Raw genomic sequence first — 16,754 nt, 5'->3', positions numbered from 1 at the left:
ATCCGCGGGATACGGGACACTATGGCATGCCTGAGACGCGTTATGAGCATTACAGCCCTCCTGCCCATGGTGACAGGTTGGGATGATGCAAAACGTTCCCATACTCACGAAAGCACGATAAAGTGGCCTTAATTAAGCACACCCTGGCCGCTTTGACCACGGGCTGTCGCTCTCTCATCGCTCTTGTAGGCCTGAAAACACACGCCACAGCGTGTCCCAATCCACCCAAGGCTGCAGATGAGTGACCATTAGCTATCATTAGCCGCACGCAAATTTGAAACCTAACGGTAGACCCTACTTTGCAAGGCAACGCCAGATAAGCATTAGTCGCAGTTGGGAGATAACAGACCCTGTGCTCCAGTAAATCGGGACTTTCATACACTTGCGCAGCCTGCAAAGTTTCCGGAGTTGCCCGTAGCCGTGCATGGCGTTTCGTAGTGCCCCCTTTAATGCCCCTCGCTCGCCAGTAGCGCCTTTGTTAATCGCATGGTGCTGCGCCGCCTGCCTTACCTCACTTACCTAAACGGCCCGGACGCCTTTTCTATGCCTTTTAACAGGAAGTGCTCACGGAGAGACCGTGAAAGCAGCTCTGTGCTTGTAGCGCTCGTCTCGGTTTAACACAGCGATTTGGCGAAGGAGTCAAAGACAGCGTGAATTTTGGGCTTCTCGCCGCGATCTTCCCTCATCGCCAGTTCTCGACCGCAGCAGCTGGAGAAGAAAATCGCGCTTCCTGGGTCCTAAAGCCTGACGACTCTATACAGGTGAGTGTACACTACACTGTGAGCGGTGCTCATGGAATAAAGCTGATTTCGTTTATTTACAGCAAAGCCGTGTTCACGGGTTACCACAACTTTACATTTTACTTTACTTTTATTCGTTTAGCAGATCCCAAGCGACTTACAAATGAGGAAATATAAGCAAAGAGATACATCTAGCAGAGAACAATACAAGCAGTGCTACAATACAGGAGGTTTAATTGAGTGCTAGAGGAGCAAAGAGCACAGAGTAGAGGTGTGAGAGCAGGGCTGAGTGCACATTATTATTATTATTATTATTATTATTATTATTTGTCCTTGTTGATAAAATGGAATAAATGGTTCATTCACTTTCAGTGTTTAAAATGGTTCAGTCACTGGGTCATGTGGTCTGGCTGAAGTCATGGCAAGAGCTCTTTCACTGAGGCAGTCTGGTTTTAAATTCTGTTAAAGGCTCCTTACCAGGTCACTTCTCATAGCAGTGTACACCAGTAATGAGCTCAATGGATCCAGCTATGAACTGAAATTTATACTCATGTTGTAGGCTGCCTTCAAAACCAGGCTGTTGTCAGACCAAATGGACATCTCAGATAGACAGAAAAATATAAAGTGTTGTAGTCTACTGAAACACTTGAGGTATATGGGGATGTGTATTATACTGTAAAATAGACTAACTGCATTTTGTGTGCCCATGTCATTTTTTTGTGATAATAGTAAATAGTATTGGATGTTTTTGGACTATTATTAATTGTAATATATCAACAATATATAACCTTAGTAACATTAGTTAACATATAGGTGGGGAAAAAACACTGTATTTACAATATTTAAGCAGTGGGCCCAATTCCATACCCACTTCTGCAAGAATATTTGAATCTGGTAAACTAACATTACATATCATGCAAAAAGCAGTGGAAATAACAGCCACCATTATTAAAGTTATTATATTTATTACTGTATTCTTTAAGACTGGTCAGTTCAATTGAATGGGTTTAACCCAAACATCAAACTCAAAACCAACTCAGCATGTCACTTTAGACCTAATGTGTCCTGGAGGTGGAAAGTTCAGAAACAGAAAGCAGAGTGGTTTCAGTAAATAGGCAAAATATTACTGTACACATATAATAATGTTCATGAAATTAACTGTGCTGAGGGGGTCCCTGGGGTCCTGTACTGTGAACCCTTTATAATAAATTTAATTTAAAAAAAAAATGTAAACAGTGCTTCCTCCATGTTTTCCTCACATTCCTACTTGTTGCTTTAAATACTTTAAATACTAGTCCTGATCCTATTAATGAACGCTTATTCCTTTTTACACACTTGATCCTTTGTTCTCAGAGTGTCTTCTCCCCTTGTTGCAAGAGTCAAGTGAAGAATTTTACCCATGATTAGAGAGATGGCGAGAAAGTGGATGACAGAGACAAGCGGAAGCAAACTTATATACACTCCCTAGACACAGGCCTCAGTGAAACACCTGTAAGAGCATGATACCAAGTGCGATCGGTTATCAATTCACGATATCGATATCAGTTTACGATCTCTTGCCAGTTCTGTAGCGCTTTGGCGTTGCGCTTGTGTACTGAGGACTAATGCGTGCTTCACTGAAGTTGACAGTCACGTGGAACTGCAACGGCGCTCTCGATGGAAACATATCTGGTCATGTAGGGTCCATTTCGACAACATTTACAGTTAGAGTGAAGTAAATGAAGATAAATCATAGTGGAATAAATATTCAAATACGTACATACTCCGCGGCACAGTATATATTATATCGTTAACCTATTAAAACAGTAGTAATGGCAGAGCTTAGTCTATATCGGAGTCTTTGTCCGCATGTTTCCCAAGCGGTTCCATAGTGTAGTGGTTATCACGTCTGCTTTACACGCAGAAGGTCCTGGGTTCGAGCCCCAGTGGAACCAGACGTTTTCTCTAATTAATGCGCTCTCAGAAATAATGTCCGGCTTCCCACACGATCACCGACACGTTCTGGCAAAAAAAAAAAAAAAAAAAAATATCCTCCACAGCAAGCAGCGATACCTCAGATCTGTAGTTTAGGTGCCACTGGCGAAAATCGGCATCTTGCAACCAAACACGCACCATCTGATAGTAATACAAAACCAATCTCGGGTCACGTGAAAATAAGAGCTTTCGGGTGACACTAAGATGCCATCATTGCTGAATAAACACCAGGAATGTGGCGTTCATTAAGGAGCAACATATAAAATACGGAATTGTTATATACATTTTAAGCAGGCTACACCCCCTTTTACATAGACCTACTCTTTAATCCCGGTCCATGCATGCTGTTCCTCCCCCATCCCCTGCGTTTTACAGCGGAAAACCGGACACACACACACACACACACACACACACAACCCGGGCCCGCACGCGCGCGCGCCTGATAAATCCTACTATGTACGGATCCGATTAAATAAAGCAGACATAATAGTTTAGGACTAATCTTGGTATAATGTGCTATGAGCAGCAGTGAACACATAATCTTAAATTCCAGTTTAACTGGGATTCGATCGCTGGTGTAAATAAGGTCGGTTAAGTCTGAAGTCTTAGCGACCTCTACTGTTCCCTTCGTGTCGGATCCTTAACTGACCTGAGTAATAATATCAGTTTTTTTTTTATATTCATCTGTGTGCAACTCATAAGATGCAGCCTGTTGCAAGACCCGACAGGTGTAGCCCAGTGATTCAGTTTAGGATACTGATTAGGAATAATATGTGTATATTAGTATATTTAAAGCTACTAGCTGAACTTGAATTAATCTGTTCTAACCTGTAGTTAGTTAAAGTTAGTCTAAGATAAAAACAAATATAGGGGACTTACAGTATATTCACAAAAATCCTATACACGTTCCTATGTATTCCTAAATATTTATTCAGAGTTTGCATGCTCCCATTCACTAATCAGTTTAAGGACATTATAAGTTTTCATAAATTGGTCACAGTTGAAGGCAGCATGGTATGTAACCTTCTCTGTGAAAGTAATGCCATGAGTATGCTGAAAGTGATGTATGGTGATAGTGAAGAGAGTTTTAAACATGGTGTATTTTCAGTTGGAATACAGCTCTGTGAAACAGACAAAGATTGCTATAGGGAATTGTAACCTATAGTAATTGTTAAATAGAATGTAATGATCCTGGATAAACGTGGTTAGTGGTTAGCACGTTTGCCTTGCAGGGTTGGGGGTTTGATTCCCACTTCTGCCCTGTGTGCGCAGAGCTTGCATGCTCTCTCAGTGCTTTGGGGGTTTCCTCCGGGTACTCCAGTTTCCTCCCCCAGTCTAAAGACTTGCATTGTAGGCTGATTGGCATCTCTAAATTGTCTGGAGTGTGTGTGTGTGTGTGATTGTACCCTGTGATGGGTTGGCACCCTGTCCAGGGTGTCCCTCTCCTTGTGCCCCGAGTCCCCTGTGTAGGCTCCCCGCAACCCTGTGTAGGATAAGCGGTACAGAGAATGGATGGATATTGCATTTATATCTGCACATTCGCAGTAACTATGCAAACGATGTTCCAATATCTGATATATTTTCGCTTGACACCTTTATGCCCGTGACTTGTCTTGAACAGTTATTTCCTGACCTGACATGCTGTAGGCAACAGGATGTACAAATCCAAACAATAGAAATCTGATAAATCTATTTATACAAGTAGCCATTTATCTTAATGATGAGGGTCAAAGGCATTTTTATTTACATCTGCTGGACCCGATTATCATGTGGCAGATTACCATGTGATTACACATGGTGGACCAGATTATCATGTGCCAGATTACCATGTGACAGTTTACCATGTGATTACACCTGGTGGACCAGATTATCATGTGCCAGATTACCTTGTGATTACACCTGGTGGACCAGATTATCATGTGCCAGATTACCTTGTGATTATACCTGGTGGACCAGATTACCATGTGGCAGATTACCATGTGATCACACCTGGTGGACCAGATTATCATTTGACAGATTACCATGTGATTACACCTGGTGGACCAGATTATCATGTGCCAGATTACCATGGGTGAGATTACCATGTGATTACACCTGGTGGACCAGATTATCATTTGACAGATTACCATGTGATTACACCTGGTGGACCAGATTATCATGTGCCAGATTACCATGTGCCAGATTACCATGTGATTACACCTGGTGGACCAGATTACCATGTGGCAGATTACCATGTGATCACACCTGGTGGACCAGATTATCATTTGACAGATTACCATGTGATTACACCTGGTGGACCAGATTATCATGTGCCAGATTACCATGGGCGAGATTACCATGTGATCACACCTGGTGGACCAGATTATCATTTGACAGATTACCATGTGATCACACCTGGTGGACCAGATTATCATTTGACAGATTACCATGTGCCAGATTACCGTGTGATTACACCTGGTGGACCAGATTACCATGTGGCAGATTACCATGTGATCACACCTGGTGGACCAGATTATCATTTGACAGATTACCATGTGATTACACCTGGTGGACCAGATTATCATGTGCCAGATTACCATGGGCGAGATTACCATGTGATCACACCTGGTGGACCAGATTATCATTTGACAGATTACCATGTGATCACACCTGGTGGACCAGATTATCATTTGACAGATTACCATGTGCCAGATTACCGTGTGATTACACCTGGTGGACCAGATTACCATGTGCCAGTTTACCATTTGCCAGTTTACCATGTGATTACACCTGGTGGACCAGATTACCATGTGCCAGATTACCATGTGCCAGTTTACCATGTGATTACACCTGGTGGACCAGATTACCAAGTGCCAGATTACCATGTGATTATACCTGGTGGACCAGATTATCATGTGCCAGATTGCCATGGGCCAGATTACCATGTGATTACACCTGGTGGATCAGATTACCAAGTGCCAGATTACCATGTGATTACACTTGGTGGACCAGATTACCATGTGCCAGATTACCATGTGACAGTTTACCATGTGATTACACCTGGTGGACCAGATTACCATGTGATTACACCTGGTGGACCAGATTACCAAGTGCCAGATTACCATGTGATTAAACCTGGTGGACCAGATTACCATGTGCCCGATTACCATGTGATTACACCTGGTGGACCATTGTGCCAGCTGTACAGGAATGCGATATGTCTGGTTTTCATGTGCTCAAGTTTAAAATTCCACTGATGGATTTAAATAGTTTTTTTTTTTTTAAATATCGGAGCTGTCCAGGGTTCTGAAGCTGCTCATTTTTATTGACACGTGCATATTTAATAAGCAGATTAAATATTTGCTTTTGGAAACGGGAGCCATGTTGAGCTGCAGTTGGCTGTATGTATGTTTTCAGATCACTAAATTGGAACAGTCCATAGCACCTGTAAATGGAGAAGTTAGGAGGGTAGGATTGCTGGATCATCTTTCAGAGTTTTGTAAAATAAAACCAAAATAAAACATTTTCACTTAGCATAATGTAGTAACTTTTATGAGACTTTATTTATGTGTGATTTTTTTTTAATCACAGAATGAATGATGCAACATTCTAGTTTCTTCTCAAGTCAGAATATAATGAAGTCCTGGACTTGTGTGACTTCTGCACTGATAAGATGCTTTCCATCTCAAAGTGTGGAATGCATGGCATGTTGACAGACACATAGATTGAAATCATTTTATATAGTTTAAATAAAATAAAAATAAAAATAAAAATAGGGCACAGAATATGTACTAGTGTACTTTCCCCCTGAATCCTAGTGCTGTTCAAAGCAGAATCAACACATTTCCCTCTTCCTTTCAGATAGCTTCAGAACAATGAATCCAGATTTCACATCCTCTGACAGGCATCACACTGCAGTGTGTGTGTGTGTGTGTATATGTGTGGCCCGAGTTAAAGGGAAGTTTTTGATAGGCTCACTGCAACATAGTTGGTTTAAAGGCCGACTATAGGAAATGCAGTATTGTACAGATACTGCTAATTTAAGAATCGGGAGTGTGTTAAAGGGTCATTTGTAAAGAGCATTAATTCGTTCATTACTTTATTAACAGAATTGACACTGTGGCTCATTACACTGTTAGGCGATAGGTGGCAGCACGTGCACATTTTGCAGCCCGTTCTGAGACTTTTAATTTGGAGGACAATCGGCTTGGCAGCCATTTTGAATTTTCTCTAGTGTTTGACTCCGTGCTTCACTCACGCTGTTTTCAAATGAATAAACCTCTCAAGTGGGAATAATGGCGAACGTAGCAACAGCCGTGGCTGCAGTTGCGGGAAGAGACCCTGCAGTAGACCGCTCCTTAAGATCTGTCTTCGGTAAAAGAAAAGAAAAAAGGGAGATTTATCTACCACTTGTATACCGTTTTGTTGATGCGCGTCTGCCAGCTAGCTAAGCTAAGCCAACATGGCTTCTAAATGTGTAAGCTGATTAGCTAAGTGGTTCCTTCATGCAGCAGCGTCTCCCTGGCGTACATGTTGCTCTTCAAGCAAGACAGTTAGAGAATAGTGATTCTTACTGGCTAATAAACTGGCTGTTTATATATTTACAGGCTGTTACAGGTTGTTGTGTAGCATAGCTAGCTGGCAAGCTTCATTCGCCTTCTTTAGCTTCTAAACACTAATATTTTACTTCAGTGTCCACACGTCAGACTAGCCGCTGAACAAAAGTAATAAAGGCATTTGTTATAGAAGCCAAAGGCGTATAAAATGTGTGTGTGTGTGTGTGTGTGTGTGTGTATGTGTGAGAGAGAGAGAGAGAGAGAGAGAGAGAGAGAGAGTTATCTAGTGTATGTAAAACTATTCATACACCAGGTCATTTCTGGCTGCTCTAGTCTCAAATATATGTATATATATGTATGTATATGTGTGTATATGTATATATGTATGTATATGTGTGTGTGAGAGAGAGAAAGAGAGAGAATTATCTAGTGTATGAATAGTTATAGCTATCTAGCTATATGATGAAGCCATGTGTTTAATCACAAACATTGATCACCCGGTTTTGTGTCCTAGTGGGGAATATCCCATATGAAGCAACAGAAGAGCAGCTGAAAGACATCTTCTCAGAAGTCGGTCTTGTCGTCAGTTTCAGGTATGACCATCAGACCAACTGCACGATGGATTGTGTGCTTACTTGAAGTCACATTCAGATGACTAAAAAGACTGGTGTTGTAGGTTGGTATACGACAGAGAAACAGGAAAACCGAAAGGTTATGGCTTCTGTGAGTACCAGGACCAGGAGACGGCACTCAGCGCCATGCGCAACCTCAACGGTCGAGAGTTCAGTGGCCGAGCTCTGCGTGTGGACAACGCCGCCAGTGAGAAAAACAAAGAAGAGCTCAAGAGTGAGTATGCTTACTGGAGTCATTTGTGTTCCCACAGTGATCTGATTTAAAATGACTTATACAGAGTATACTCTGTGCCTGCTTGTTCCCTGAGGTTTGGGCACTGGAGCTCCCATCATTGAGTCACCGTACGGAGACAGCTGCCCAGCTGAGGAGGCTCCAGAGTCCATTAGCAGAGCTGTGGCTAGCCTGCCACCAGAGCAGATGTTTGAGCTTATGAAACAGATGAAAGTGAGTACAAGAGCAAATGAGTACAAGTCTGGACATTTAAAAGATGTCTTGACTTTTTTTTCGATTTTCACCAGCTAATAAAATATCTAGTTGTGGCTTAACTTCACCTTCATTCATTGAGCCCCAGAAAATGTGTGACTGTATGTGTATAAAAGGTCATCTGATAAGGGGTGCAGTTGAATATCTGTACCTAGCTGTGTTTGGGAATGTGGGCAGCCACAAACTCTCAGTGTCCCATGCATACTTTCCCTCTATGAGAGAGAAATGCAGCAGTTCAACCAACACACATTTGTCGTTGATGCTGTTAGCAATGGAGCCATATGGTCCACCAACATGAACTAAGGTTCTTGTGGTAAAGTGTTGTTTGTTTGTCTCTCGCTTAGGATTTACTTGTTAGCAATTTTGACACCTCATTGATGTTGGTATTTAAATAATACAGACCTCCCAACTATGAATATACTATCAATAGTTTGTGAGATTCTAAGTACACTGCCCGGCCAAAAAAAAAAAAGTCGCACACATTAATATATCATTGAACCACCTTTAGCTTTGATTATGGTGCACATTCACTATGCCACTCTTTCAAAAACTTCATACAATGTCACAACATTTATTTCCATTCAGAGTTGCATGAATTTTTTGCCAAGATCTTGTACTGACGATGGGAGAGTCGAACAACTCCAGTGTCTTTTCCAGCACATCCCAAAGACAGCACATCCCAAATGGGGTTAAGGTCAGGACTCTGTGGTGGCCAATTCACGTGTGAAAATGATTCCTCATGCTTCCTGAACTATTCTTTCACAATCTGAGCCCTCATTTTATGCCCATGGCATCAGGGAAGAAAAAATCCATTGATGTGATAACCTGGTCATTCAGTACATTCACATGCTCAGCTGACTTCATTTTATTGCCCCATAACGTTGCTGAGCCTAGACCTGTCCAACTGAAGCAACCCCAGATCATAACACTGCCTCCAGAGGCTTGTACAGTGGCCACTATGCATGATAGATGCATCGCTTCATGTGCTTCCCTTCTTACCCTGACACACACCCATCACTAAGGAATAGGGTAAATCTGGACCTATCAAACCACATGACCTTTTTCCATTGCTCCAGAGTCCAATCTTTATGCTCCCTAGCAAATTGAATCCTTTTCTCCTGATTAGTCTCACTAACAAGTGGATTTTTTTATGACCACCCACTGTTTAATACCAATCCTGTGAGTTCTCCTCACATTGTGAGTGTGGAAATGCTCTTAATTTCACTATTAAACTTAACCGTGAGTTCTACTGTCTATTTTTTTACGATTTGACTTCACCAAGCATTTAAGTGATCTCTGATCATGGTCTGTCAGGATCTTTTTCCAACCAACTTTTTTCCATGAAGTTGGTGGTTCACCACTATCCTTCCAGGTGTTAATAATGCATCGGACTGTTCTTAACCCAATTCCAGTTATTTCAGCAATCTCCTTAGTTGTTTTCTTTGCTTGATGCAGGCCACTAATTTGACCCTTCTGAAACACAGTAACATCTTTTCCATGACCATGGGATACGTCTTCCAACAAGGTTGTTAAAGAAATGAGAAGCTACTAACTGCATCAGTTAGGGTTAAAAGAATTATCATCAGCTGAAACACATTAATCACTATAGTAATTATCCGATCAACAGCTCTTAAGTATTTGCTGATTTAAATCCAAATTGTGACTTTTTTTTTTTGGCCGGGCAGTGTATATGTATATTATAGTATGAAACGATAGTTCTTATGCAAGAGTAAAAAGTACTATTTTTTTTAAATTTTTTTATTTTTTTATTTTTACCCTTCTTCTTCCCTCCTCCTCCTCCTTCTTCTTCTCCCCTTTGGGGTTGGGGGGTTGCCAGTAAACCTGGGTGCACCACCTAAGTGTCATCTATGTGTGGAAAACGTTGTTAGGATTGTCACTCTGCATCTCTTTGTTCTCCAGCTGTGTGTTCAGAACAGTCCGCAGGAGGCCAGAAACATGCTCCTGCAGAATCCACAGCTAGCATACGCACTGCTGCAGGCACAGGTCGTCATGAGGATCGTAGACCCTGAGATTGCCTTGGTGAGACTTTTAGAAGCATAGATGAGTTCTGTTATGTAATAAGATGTGCTTTGGGGTCTGTCTGACATAATGCTTCATGGATGTAGAGAAATTTTTACATGCGTTATATAAATATAATGCATATAATATAATTTGTTATTATATTACATTCCTATATATTATGTAATCATATACTATATAAACTACATGTTTAATTTTTTCATTTGTTTAATTGCCTGTTCAAAAACAGGTTCTTAAAATGTTAGATTTAAGATGTAAACTGTTATTGTGTTGGAATGTAAAGGTCCAACTTATCAGCAATCCTTAAAACCTTCGGGAAAACTACTGATACATATTGTGTAGTATGAAAATCTCACATATTGTGATTTATTTATTTTTTGCCATATGAACCTTTCATACTGATAACCATAACATATTTCCATATTAGTCAAAGCTTACAGGCTTTTTTTTTCTTTCTTTCTTTTGTCTCTTCCAGAAAATGCTTCATCGGCAAGCTTCTGTGCAGCCCATAAACCCAAACAGCCAGTCAGGGCCCTTGCCAGTGTCTAGCCAGCCTCATGCTCAGCCCAGTGCTCCAGTGTCACAGCCCCAGGCCATGGTGAACACTTCTCTCATTCTCGCATGTTAACATTATCCTGTCAGTGTCAGCTGACCATTTTAAACAGCTTCTGAATGTTCTGTTTAGTCATATTTTTTTATTTGTTAAAGTACAGTGACAAATAACATTTTATACAGTGTATGTTATTGTGGTAGACTATGATGTATACTTTACAGAAACCTAAACACTAATGTGTCTTTAATCTCATGTCTCAGCCGGGAATGCATGTGAATGGTGCTCCACAAATGATGCCACCTTCTCAGATGGGAGGTGGAGTGCCAGGGCCAATGGCAGGACAGGGGCCAATGCCAGGACAAGGCCCTATGCCAGGACCAGGGCCTCTGGGGCCAGGAGGTAAACTTGGCCGTGTGTGTGTGTGTGTGTGTGTGTGTGTGTGTGTGTGTGTAAGTGTAAAATTGTGCATGTTTTGTGACAAAGCTGTCTTCTGGCCACTTTACTGTAGGTGGAATGCAGCCTCAGATGGGGATCCCCCAAGGAGGCCCTGTTCCTATGGACAGGGGCGCAGGTGGGTGCTCTTAAGCTTCTTTTTTTGTTGTTTTGTTTTAAATGACATGTCCCAGCATAATTCTCACAACAATTATGTTTCATAATGAGATTTGAAAAGAGTAACATTATTGAATGTTTCATATTTACACATGCAGTTATACAAAGCTACCAAATCAGCACATTACAATGTACTGAAAAGCTTTTAAAATAATTTAACATACTAACAAATTACATCTTCTAATGTGGAGTAACAAGGTACAATCTCAGTAAAACCAGTCTACACGTCTTCAGTTTTAAAATAAATTTGTCACTAGCAAGCTTATCATGAGGTATGTGCTAGTACTGTGTTTCAGAGTATAAGTATAAAAAAGTGTAATGTTAATGTTAGCTGCCTAGATAGCTATTAACAGTGAATGCTAGCATGGCAATAGATTAAAAAAAAAAAAATTCAGACGTATGTTTTTCTGTGTCCTTTTTTTGTTCTTAGCATTGTAGTATTAAATCAATATATATTCAAACAGACTATCAGCCAGTATTCGTGATAACCAGTAGTGAAGCGATTAAATAAGTAAAAAGTCATGGACAATGTGTTTTTCACACGAAAATATCAAATTTAAGACCATTAAAAATTTTTTCTTTGTGGTCTGCATCTTCTCTAAATAAAATATTAACTTGCAAAATGATCATGTTATTTTAAAAATATTCTTTCAAGGAAGTATTTGTGCAGTGCTTCCGATATTACAATCATCCTAGTGTGTTTGTTGTATGATACTAGATATTAGATCTGAATATTAATCCTCACATGATTCTACAATACATCTTTAGTGTTTTAACTCTTAAATCTCGTAGTTGCTGAAGATTTATACTACAATAAATTTCTTAAAAGAATATCAGATAATCATGCACGAAAGAGCCGCAATTTAAGAGCAACATCAGTTCCACTTGACTGATGTGTTTTAGAATTGTTCCTGAGTAGTATCTGCAGGGGGTGCTGTATACTTTCTCAGTTTCCTTTCCTGTTTCCTTTACCTAATGCTGACCCAGGAAGCCTTCAGGACTCTCCTGTAGGATCATCTGGGCCGGCTACTATCGAGCGGCCGCAAGGTATCACCAGCTTACCTCATTGTTCTCAGAGATGAGAGAACTGGGTTATATGCTGCTCATAGCCTCATTTAGAAACTATGAGAAGTTCACTTGCTTTAAAATATTTTATTTTTCAGTGCTGTTACTTTGCATTACCTCAAAGAGGAGGTTCTAACACAAGCTTCAGGTTGCATTCAGAATTCCTTGATACCTTTGTCTAATAAGCGCCATCACTAAAGAATGTGCTTGACAAATGCATCATTTTTCGTTGAAGTCTTTCTTTGCATTTTCAAACTGAAATGCAACACATCCATACCTCCTCTCTCATGACGATGTAATGTTTGTTGTGCAGTATGTTGTTTTTCTTTCTTTTTTTTCTTTTTTTTTTTTTGATCACCCGTTTCTAAGTTATTACATGCTGAAGACTAGCACTCTAATTTGAATGGTGTGGACATTTTCATAGTGCCAATGGTCGACCCACGGGCTCCTATGCGAGGAGCCCCTCCAGGACCTCAAGGGATTCCACCAAGAGGCCTGCTGGGTGATGGTCCTAATGATCCGCGAGGTGGATCGCTAGTAAACGTGGGAGGAGAAGTAGTGGAGCCGTGAGTATAGCATCTCCTCTGGATTGCAGTATTTAATGCACACAGTTGGACATTAAACTCGATCTAGTATTAGTAAATCAAGGTGACTGGTCTGATAACCAAGAACCTTCCTGAACCTACAACACAAGCAAATATCCTTGTAAATCTGTCAGATAAGTCATTTTCACTATATATTAATGGTTTTGGATAGACAAGCATGGCATCTCAGCGTGTCTGTAAAAATCATGATTGATTGGGACTACTATCTGCATTTTGTTGTCATTAATAGGGCCTGATTGTAAGAAGGAAAAATCTCTGATATCACAGAATATAAATTTATAGGGTCAAAAATTTTGATGGGGCCTTTCTGAGATTTAGTTTTTCACATTTTCTGCCAGTTTAGTCATTTGCCAATTTCCATCCACTAGCTTGCTGTCTCATATCATGCAACAACTACCATATTAGGGAAGGTGAGGGCTAGCACATGCCTTCCTTCAAGACACATGAAGCCAGCCACTGCATTTTTTCAAACTGCTGCTCATGCTACATCACAGGGCAGCTGAAAGCACTTCGAGGAAAATGCTAACAGCCCTCTTCCGCATACATGAGCTCTCAGACACCCATAATGGGATAGTGTCACTCTGACTGACAGGAGAGAGAGAGTAATTCCTAGGTCTTCAAGCTACAGATGACTGAGGTGTTGTTGAGATTCACACTTGTGAATATAAAATGATTCAATTATAAACTTTAAAACAAGTGAATAACATGAAATCATAGAATGTAGAACCCCCAAATGAGCACATTTAAAGTAAATTGTCAGTTGTACAAAAAGACTTGTTCTCACACACATTACTTTCTGTAAGTTATTAGCTCCCCCAGTACTTGACAGTATGTTTGGTTGCTGTTCAGAATAGTATTACACTCTTTATCTCATTTTGTGCATTATCTGTTTTCAGACCAAGTTTGTATGTCCTTTATATCAGCTGTTTTTTTTTATCAACTAATAATATTGCTCATATCCATGTGTGTGTGTGTGTGTGTGTGTGTGTGTGTGTGTGTGTGTGTGTGTGTGTGTGTGTGTGCGTGTGTAGCCGTGGTTATATGGGAGGCCCTCCACCGCACCAGGGGCCACCCATGCATATGGCTCCTCCAGACATGCGTGGACCCCATGACATGAGAGGAGCACCCATGTTGGGAGAGCCCAGAGGCCCTATGATGGATCAGCGTGGTCCACCCATGGACTCTAGAGGTACATAATAACATGATGGCTACCGTGTGGTGTTATCAAGCTTTGTGTTGACCAAAGAAACAAGCAATTGTGTGTATATATATGTTTAATATTTTCATTTGTAATTTTTTATTTTTTTTTAAAGCCCCAATTCCTCCAGGCCGCGATCCTCGAGCTGTAGAAACTCGGGGTCCTGTGGCAGGCCAGAGGGTCCCTGTAGCGGGTGGAATGCAGGGTGCTCCTTCTCACGCAATGCCATCAAATGCTCCCCCATCTGCCCGACCTGTATGCCTTAAATCTTTCATACTATGTTTTACTGATGGATTCAGTATTTTCGTTTTGTAAGAACTGTCATTGTTGATAAAAATATGTACTCTTTTCAACAGGGTCCTGCAGCTGAGGTGTCTTCTCAAGATCATGAAAAGGCAAGTGTGGCACATTCAAATGTTCATTAAACAAATGTTTATTTGAATATAGGTTTGAGATTACTCTTGGTTATCTAGTACTCAACAAAGTGTGTTAACATGTTAAGCATAATTGAGTCAGAGAGGAAAAAATTAGTATGATGGTTTGCGGTGATGTATTTTAGCTATCTAGAGGTTTTAGATTTTAAAGCATTTACTAGATCCTCAATCATACTTGGACTATGTCCCAAACTGCATAATACCATACTAAATAGTTTATCAGTACACCATTGGAATCCTTTGCTATTGAGGCATACTTCTTTATGTGGTTTGGAATGTAGCTCTGAATTTTGTTCTGAATGACACTTGGCTTTTGCAACTGTGTGATTAATTAGCTCAGCAAATAGACTTGGAGTGCAACTGTTGCAAGTCACTCACAGTAAAATTTTTGAACCACAGAAAGCGAAATTACAAAATCTTACGTCCTGCAGCTTTACATTTAAGAAAGATGAACAAAAATCCACTATATGGCCAAAAGTATGTGGACACACATACTGAACATTACACCCACATGCGTGTCTTCCGCAAACTGTTGCCACAAAGTTCGAAGCACACAATTGTGTAGAATGTGTTTGTATGCTGTAGCATTAAGATTTCCTTTCACTGGACCCGAACCATCATGACAGTGCCCCTGTGCACAAAGCGAGCTTTACAAGGTTTTCCAAGGTTGGAGTGGAAGAACTCAAGTGGGCTGCACAGATCCCTGACCTCAACCCCACTGAACACCTTTGAGGTGAATTGGAACGGCGACTGCACACCAGGCCTCCTTGCCCGATATCACTCCTTAACCTCACTAATGCTCTTGTGGTTAAATGAGCAAATCCCCACAGGTACCTTCCAAAATCTAGTGGAAAGCTTCCCAGAAGAGTGGAGGGTGTTTTAATAGCAAAGCAGGGACCAGCTCTATGCCCATTCCAAAACAGCCCCATGGTTGTGGAATGGGAACATATGGGTGTGGTCAGGTGTCCACATAATTTTGGCCTTATTGTGTATCCAAAAGCTTTAGTATAGCCAGGATATTTGAACCCCCCATTTCACTAGGGCACAGCGCTAACTTAGAAATGCACATACACTAGACAACTTGCCTGTTTTATGTTGAGTAGCCCCCAATGCAACCAATTGCTGGCTATGATGACAGTGCTACTACAGTATACTGTTTTCTTTCTTCTTGTTAGTGTAACTGATGGCAACTCTATCATGTGTTTTTCCAGGCTGCTCTAATTATGCAGGTGCTCCAGCTGACTCCAGAACAGATTGCCATGCTTCCCCCTGAGCAGAGGCAGAGTATACTCATCCTGAAAGAGCAAATTCAGAAAACTGCTGGTGCCCCTTGAGGATTCCAGAAAAGAATCCTTTTTTTTTTTTTCCCCCCCTTTGTCTGTTTTCCTTGTCCATAACAAGTCTGTTAATGAGACAAGATGGACTAATTTCTGTTTCTGTGAGCGTACAACATGACTTAACAGTTTTTGTCCTAAGCAGTTGCTTAACATGCCTTTTTTTGTGGTTTCAGGATGTTTCCACTGCTAGAAATTTCTAAACCTTGAAACAAGTTTCTTTCTCTTGTTTTTAGGACAAAGATAAGCATACAACATGCAGACTATACCCATGTTTATCTTGTCAGTTGTTCATTGATGGACTAAGACATGTTTTTTGTTCATTACATGTTGCAGGGGCTTTTTGGACTGTAAGTGTATAGTAACAGGGGCAACTCCTGATTCGAAATGCAAAAAAAAAAAAAAACCTGAATCTAATCCCACTGGAACACAGAAAAGTACATAGCCAGAATTTGTTAATTTCAATATTGCCAAAGCTACATTTGCTGTGTGAATTTTTTTTTTTCAATAAAAAAGGAGAAAAACATGTCATGGCTTGTGCAAATACAACG

The 16,754-nt window shown here is 40.7% G+C and overlaps 1 protein-coding gene and 1 non-coding gene across 3 annotated transcripts; both read left to right on the top strand.

Annotated features, from left to right (window-relative positions):
- Positions 1-2,601: 2,601 nt before the first annotated feature.
- On the top strand, positions 2,602-2,674 carry trnav-uac (transfer RNA valine (anticodon UAC)). Its single transcript has one exon. It is a non-coding gene; the product is annotated as a tRNA-Val (tRNA).
- A 4,233-nt stretch (positions 2,675-6,907) lies between these two features.
- Positions 6,908-16,734, top strand: cstf2 (cleavage stimulation factor, 3' pre-RNA, subunit 2). 2 transcript variants are annotated; one of them, XM_026918112.3, is made up of 14 exons: positions 6,908-7,067; positions 7,764-7,842; positions 7,926-8,095; positions 8,190-8,326; positions 10,286-10,405; positions 10,881-11,003; positions 11,219-11,357; positions 11,467-11,529; positions 12,555-12,614; positions 13,057-13,198; positions 14,269-14,426; positions 14,551-14,690; positions 14,792-14,830; positions 16,081-16,734. In XM_026918112.3, exons 1-14 carry the CDS (start codon positions 6,989-6,991, stop codon positions 16,201-16,203), a joined length of 1,572 nt encoding a protein of 523 aa, XP_026773913.1. In that variant the 5' UTR covers positions 6,908-6,988; the 3' UTR covers positions 16,204-16,734. The 2 variants fall into 2 exon arrangements, with proteins under 2 accessions (XP_026773913.1, XP_026773914.1); XM_026918113.3 differs by lacking the exon at positions 12,555-12,614.
- Positions 16,735-16,754: the final 20 nt, after the last annotated feature.

This window comes from Pangasianodon hypophthalmus, chromosome 7 (assembly GCF_027358585.1).
Source record: "Pangasianodon hypophthalmus isolate fPanHyp1 chromosome 7, fPanHyp1.pri, whole genome shotgun sequence".
Classification (NCBI taxonomy): Eukaryota; Metazoa; Chordata; class Actinopteri; order Siluriformes; family Pangasiidae; genus Pangasianodon; species Pangasianodon hypophthalmus.
This window is presented reverse-complemented; position numbering and strand designations above follow the sequence as displayed.

Excerpts from the sequence above, each read along its gene's own strand:
- cstf2 (XM_026918112.3), top strand. The coding sequence starts at position 6,989 with ATGGCGAACGTAGCAACAGCCGTGGCTGCAGTTGCGGGAAGAGACCCT. Across the intron at positions 14,427-14,550 it reads TCCACCCATGGACTCTAGAG|CCCCAATTCCTCCAGGCCGC; the intron begins GTACATAATAAC and ends TTTTTTTTAAAG. Across the intron at positions 14,691-14,791 it reads CTCCCCCATCTGCCCGACCT|GGTCCTGCAGCTGAGGTGTC; the intron begins GTATGCCTTAAA and ends TCTTTTCAACAG.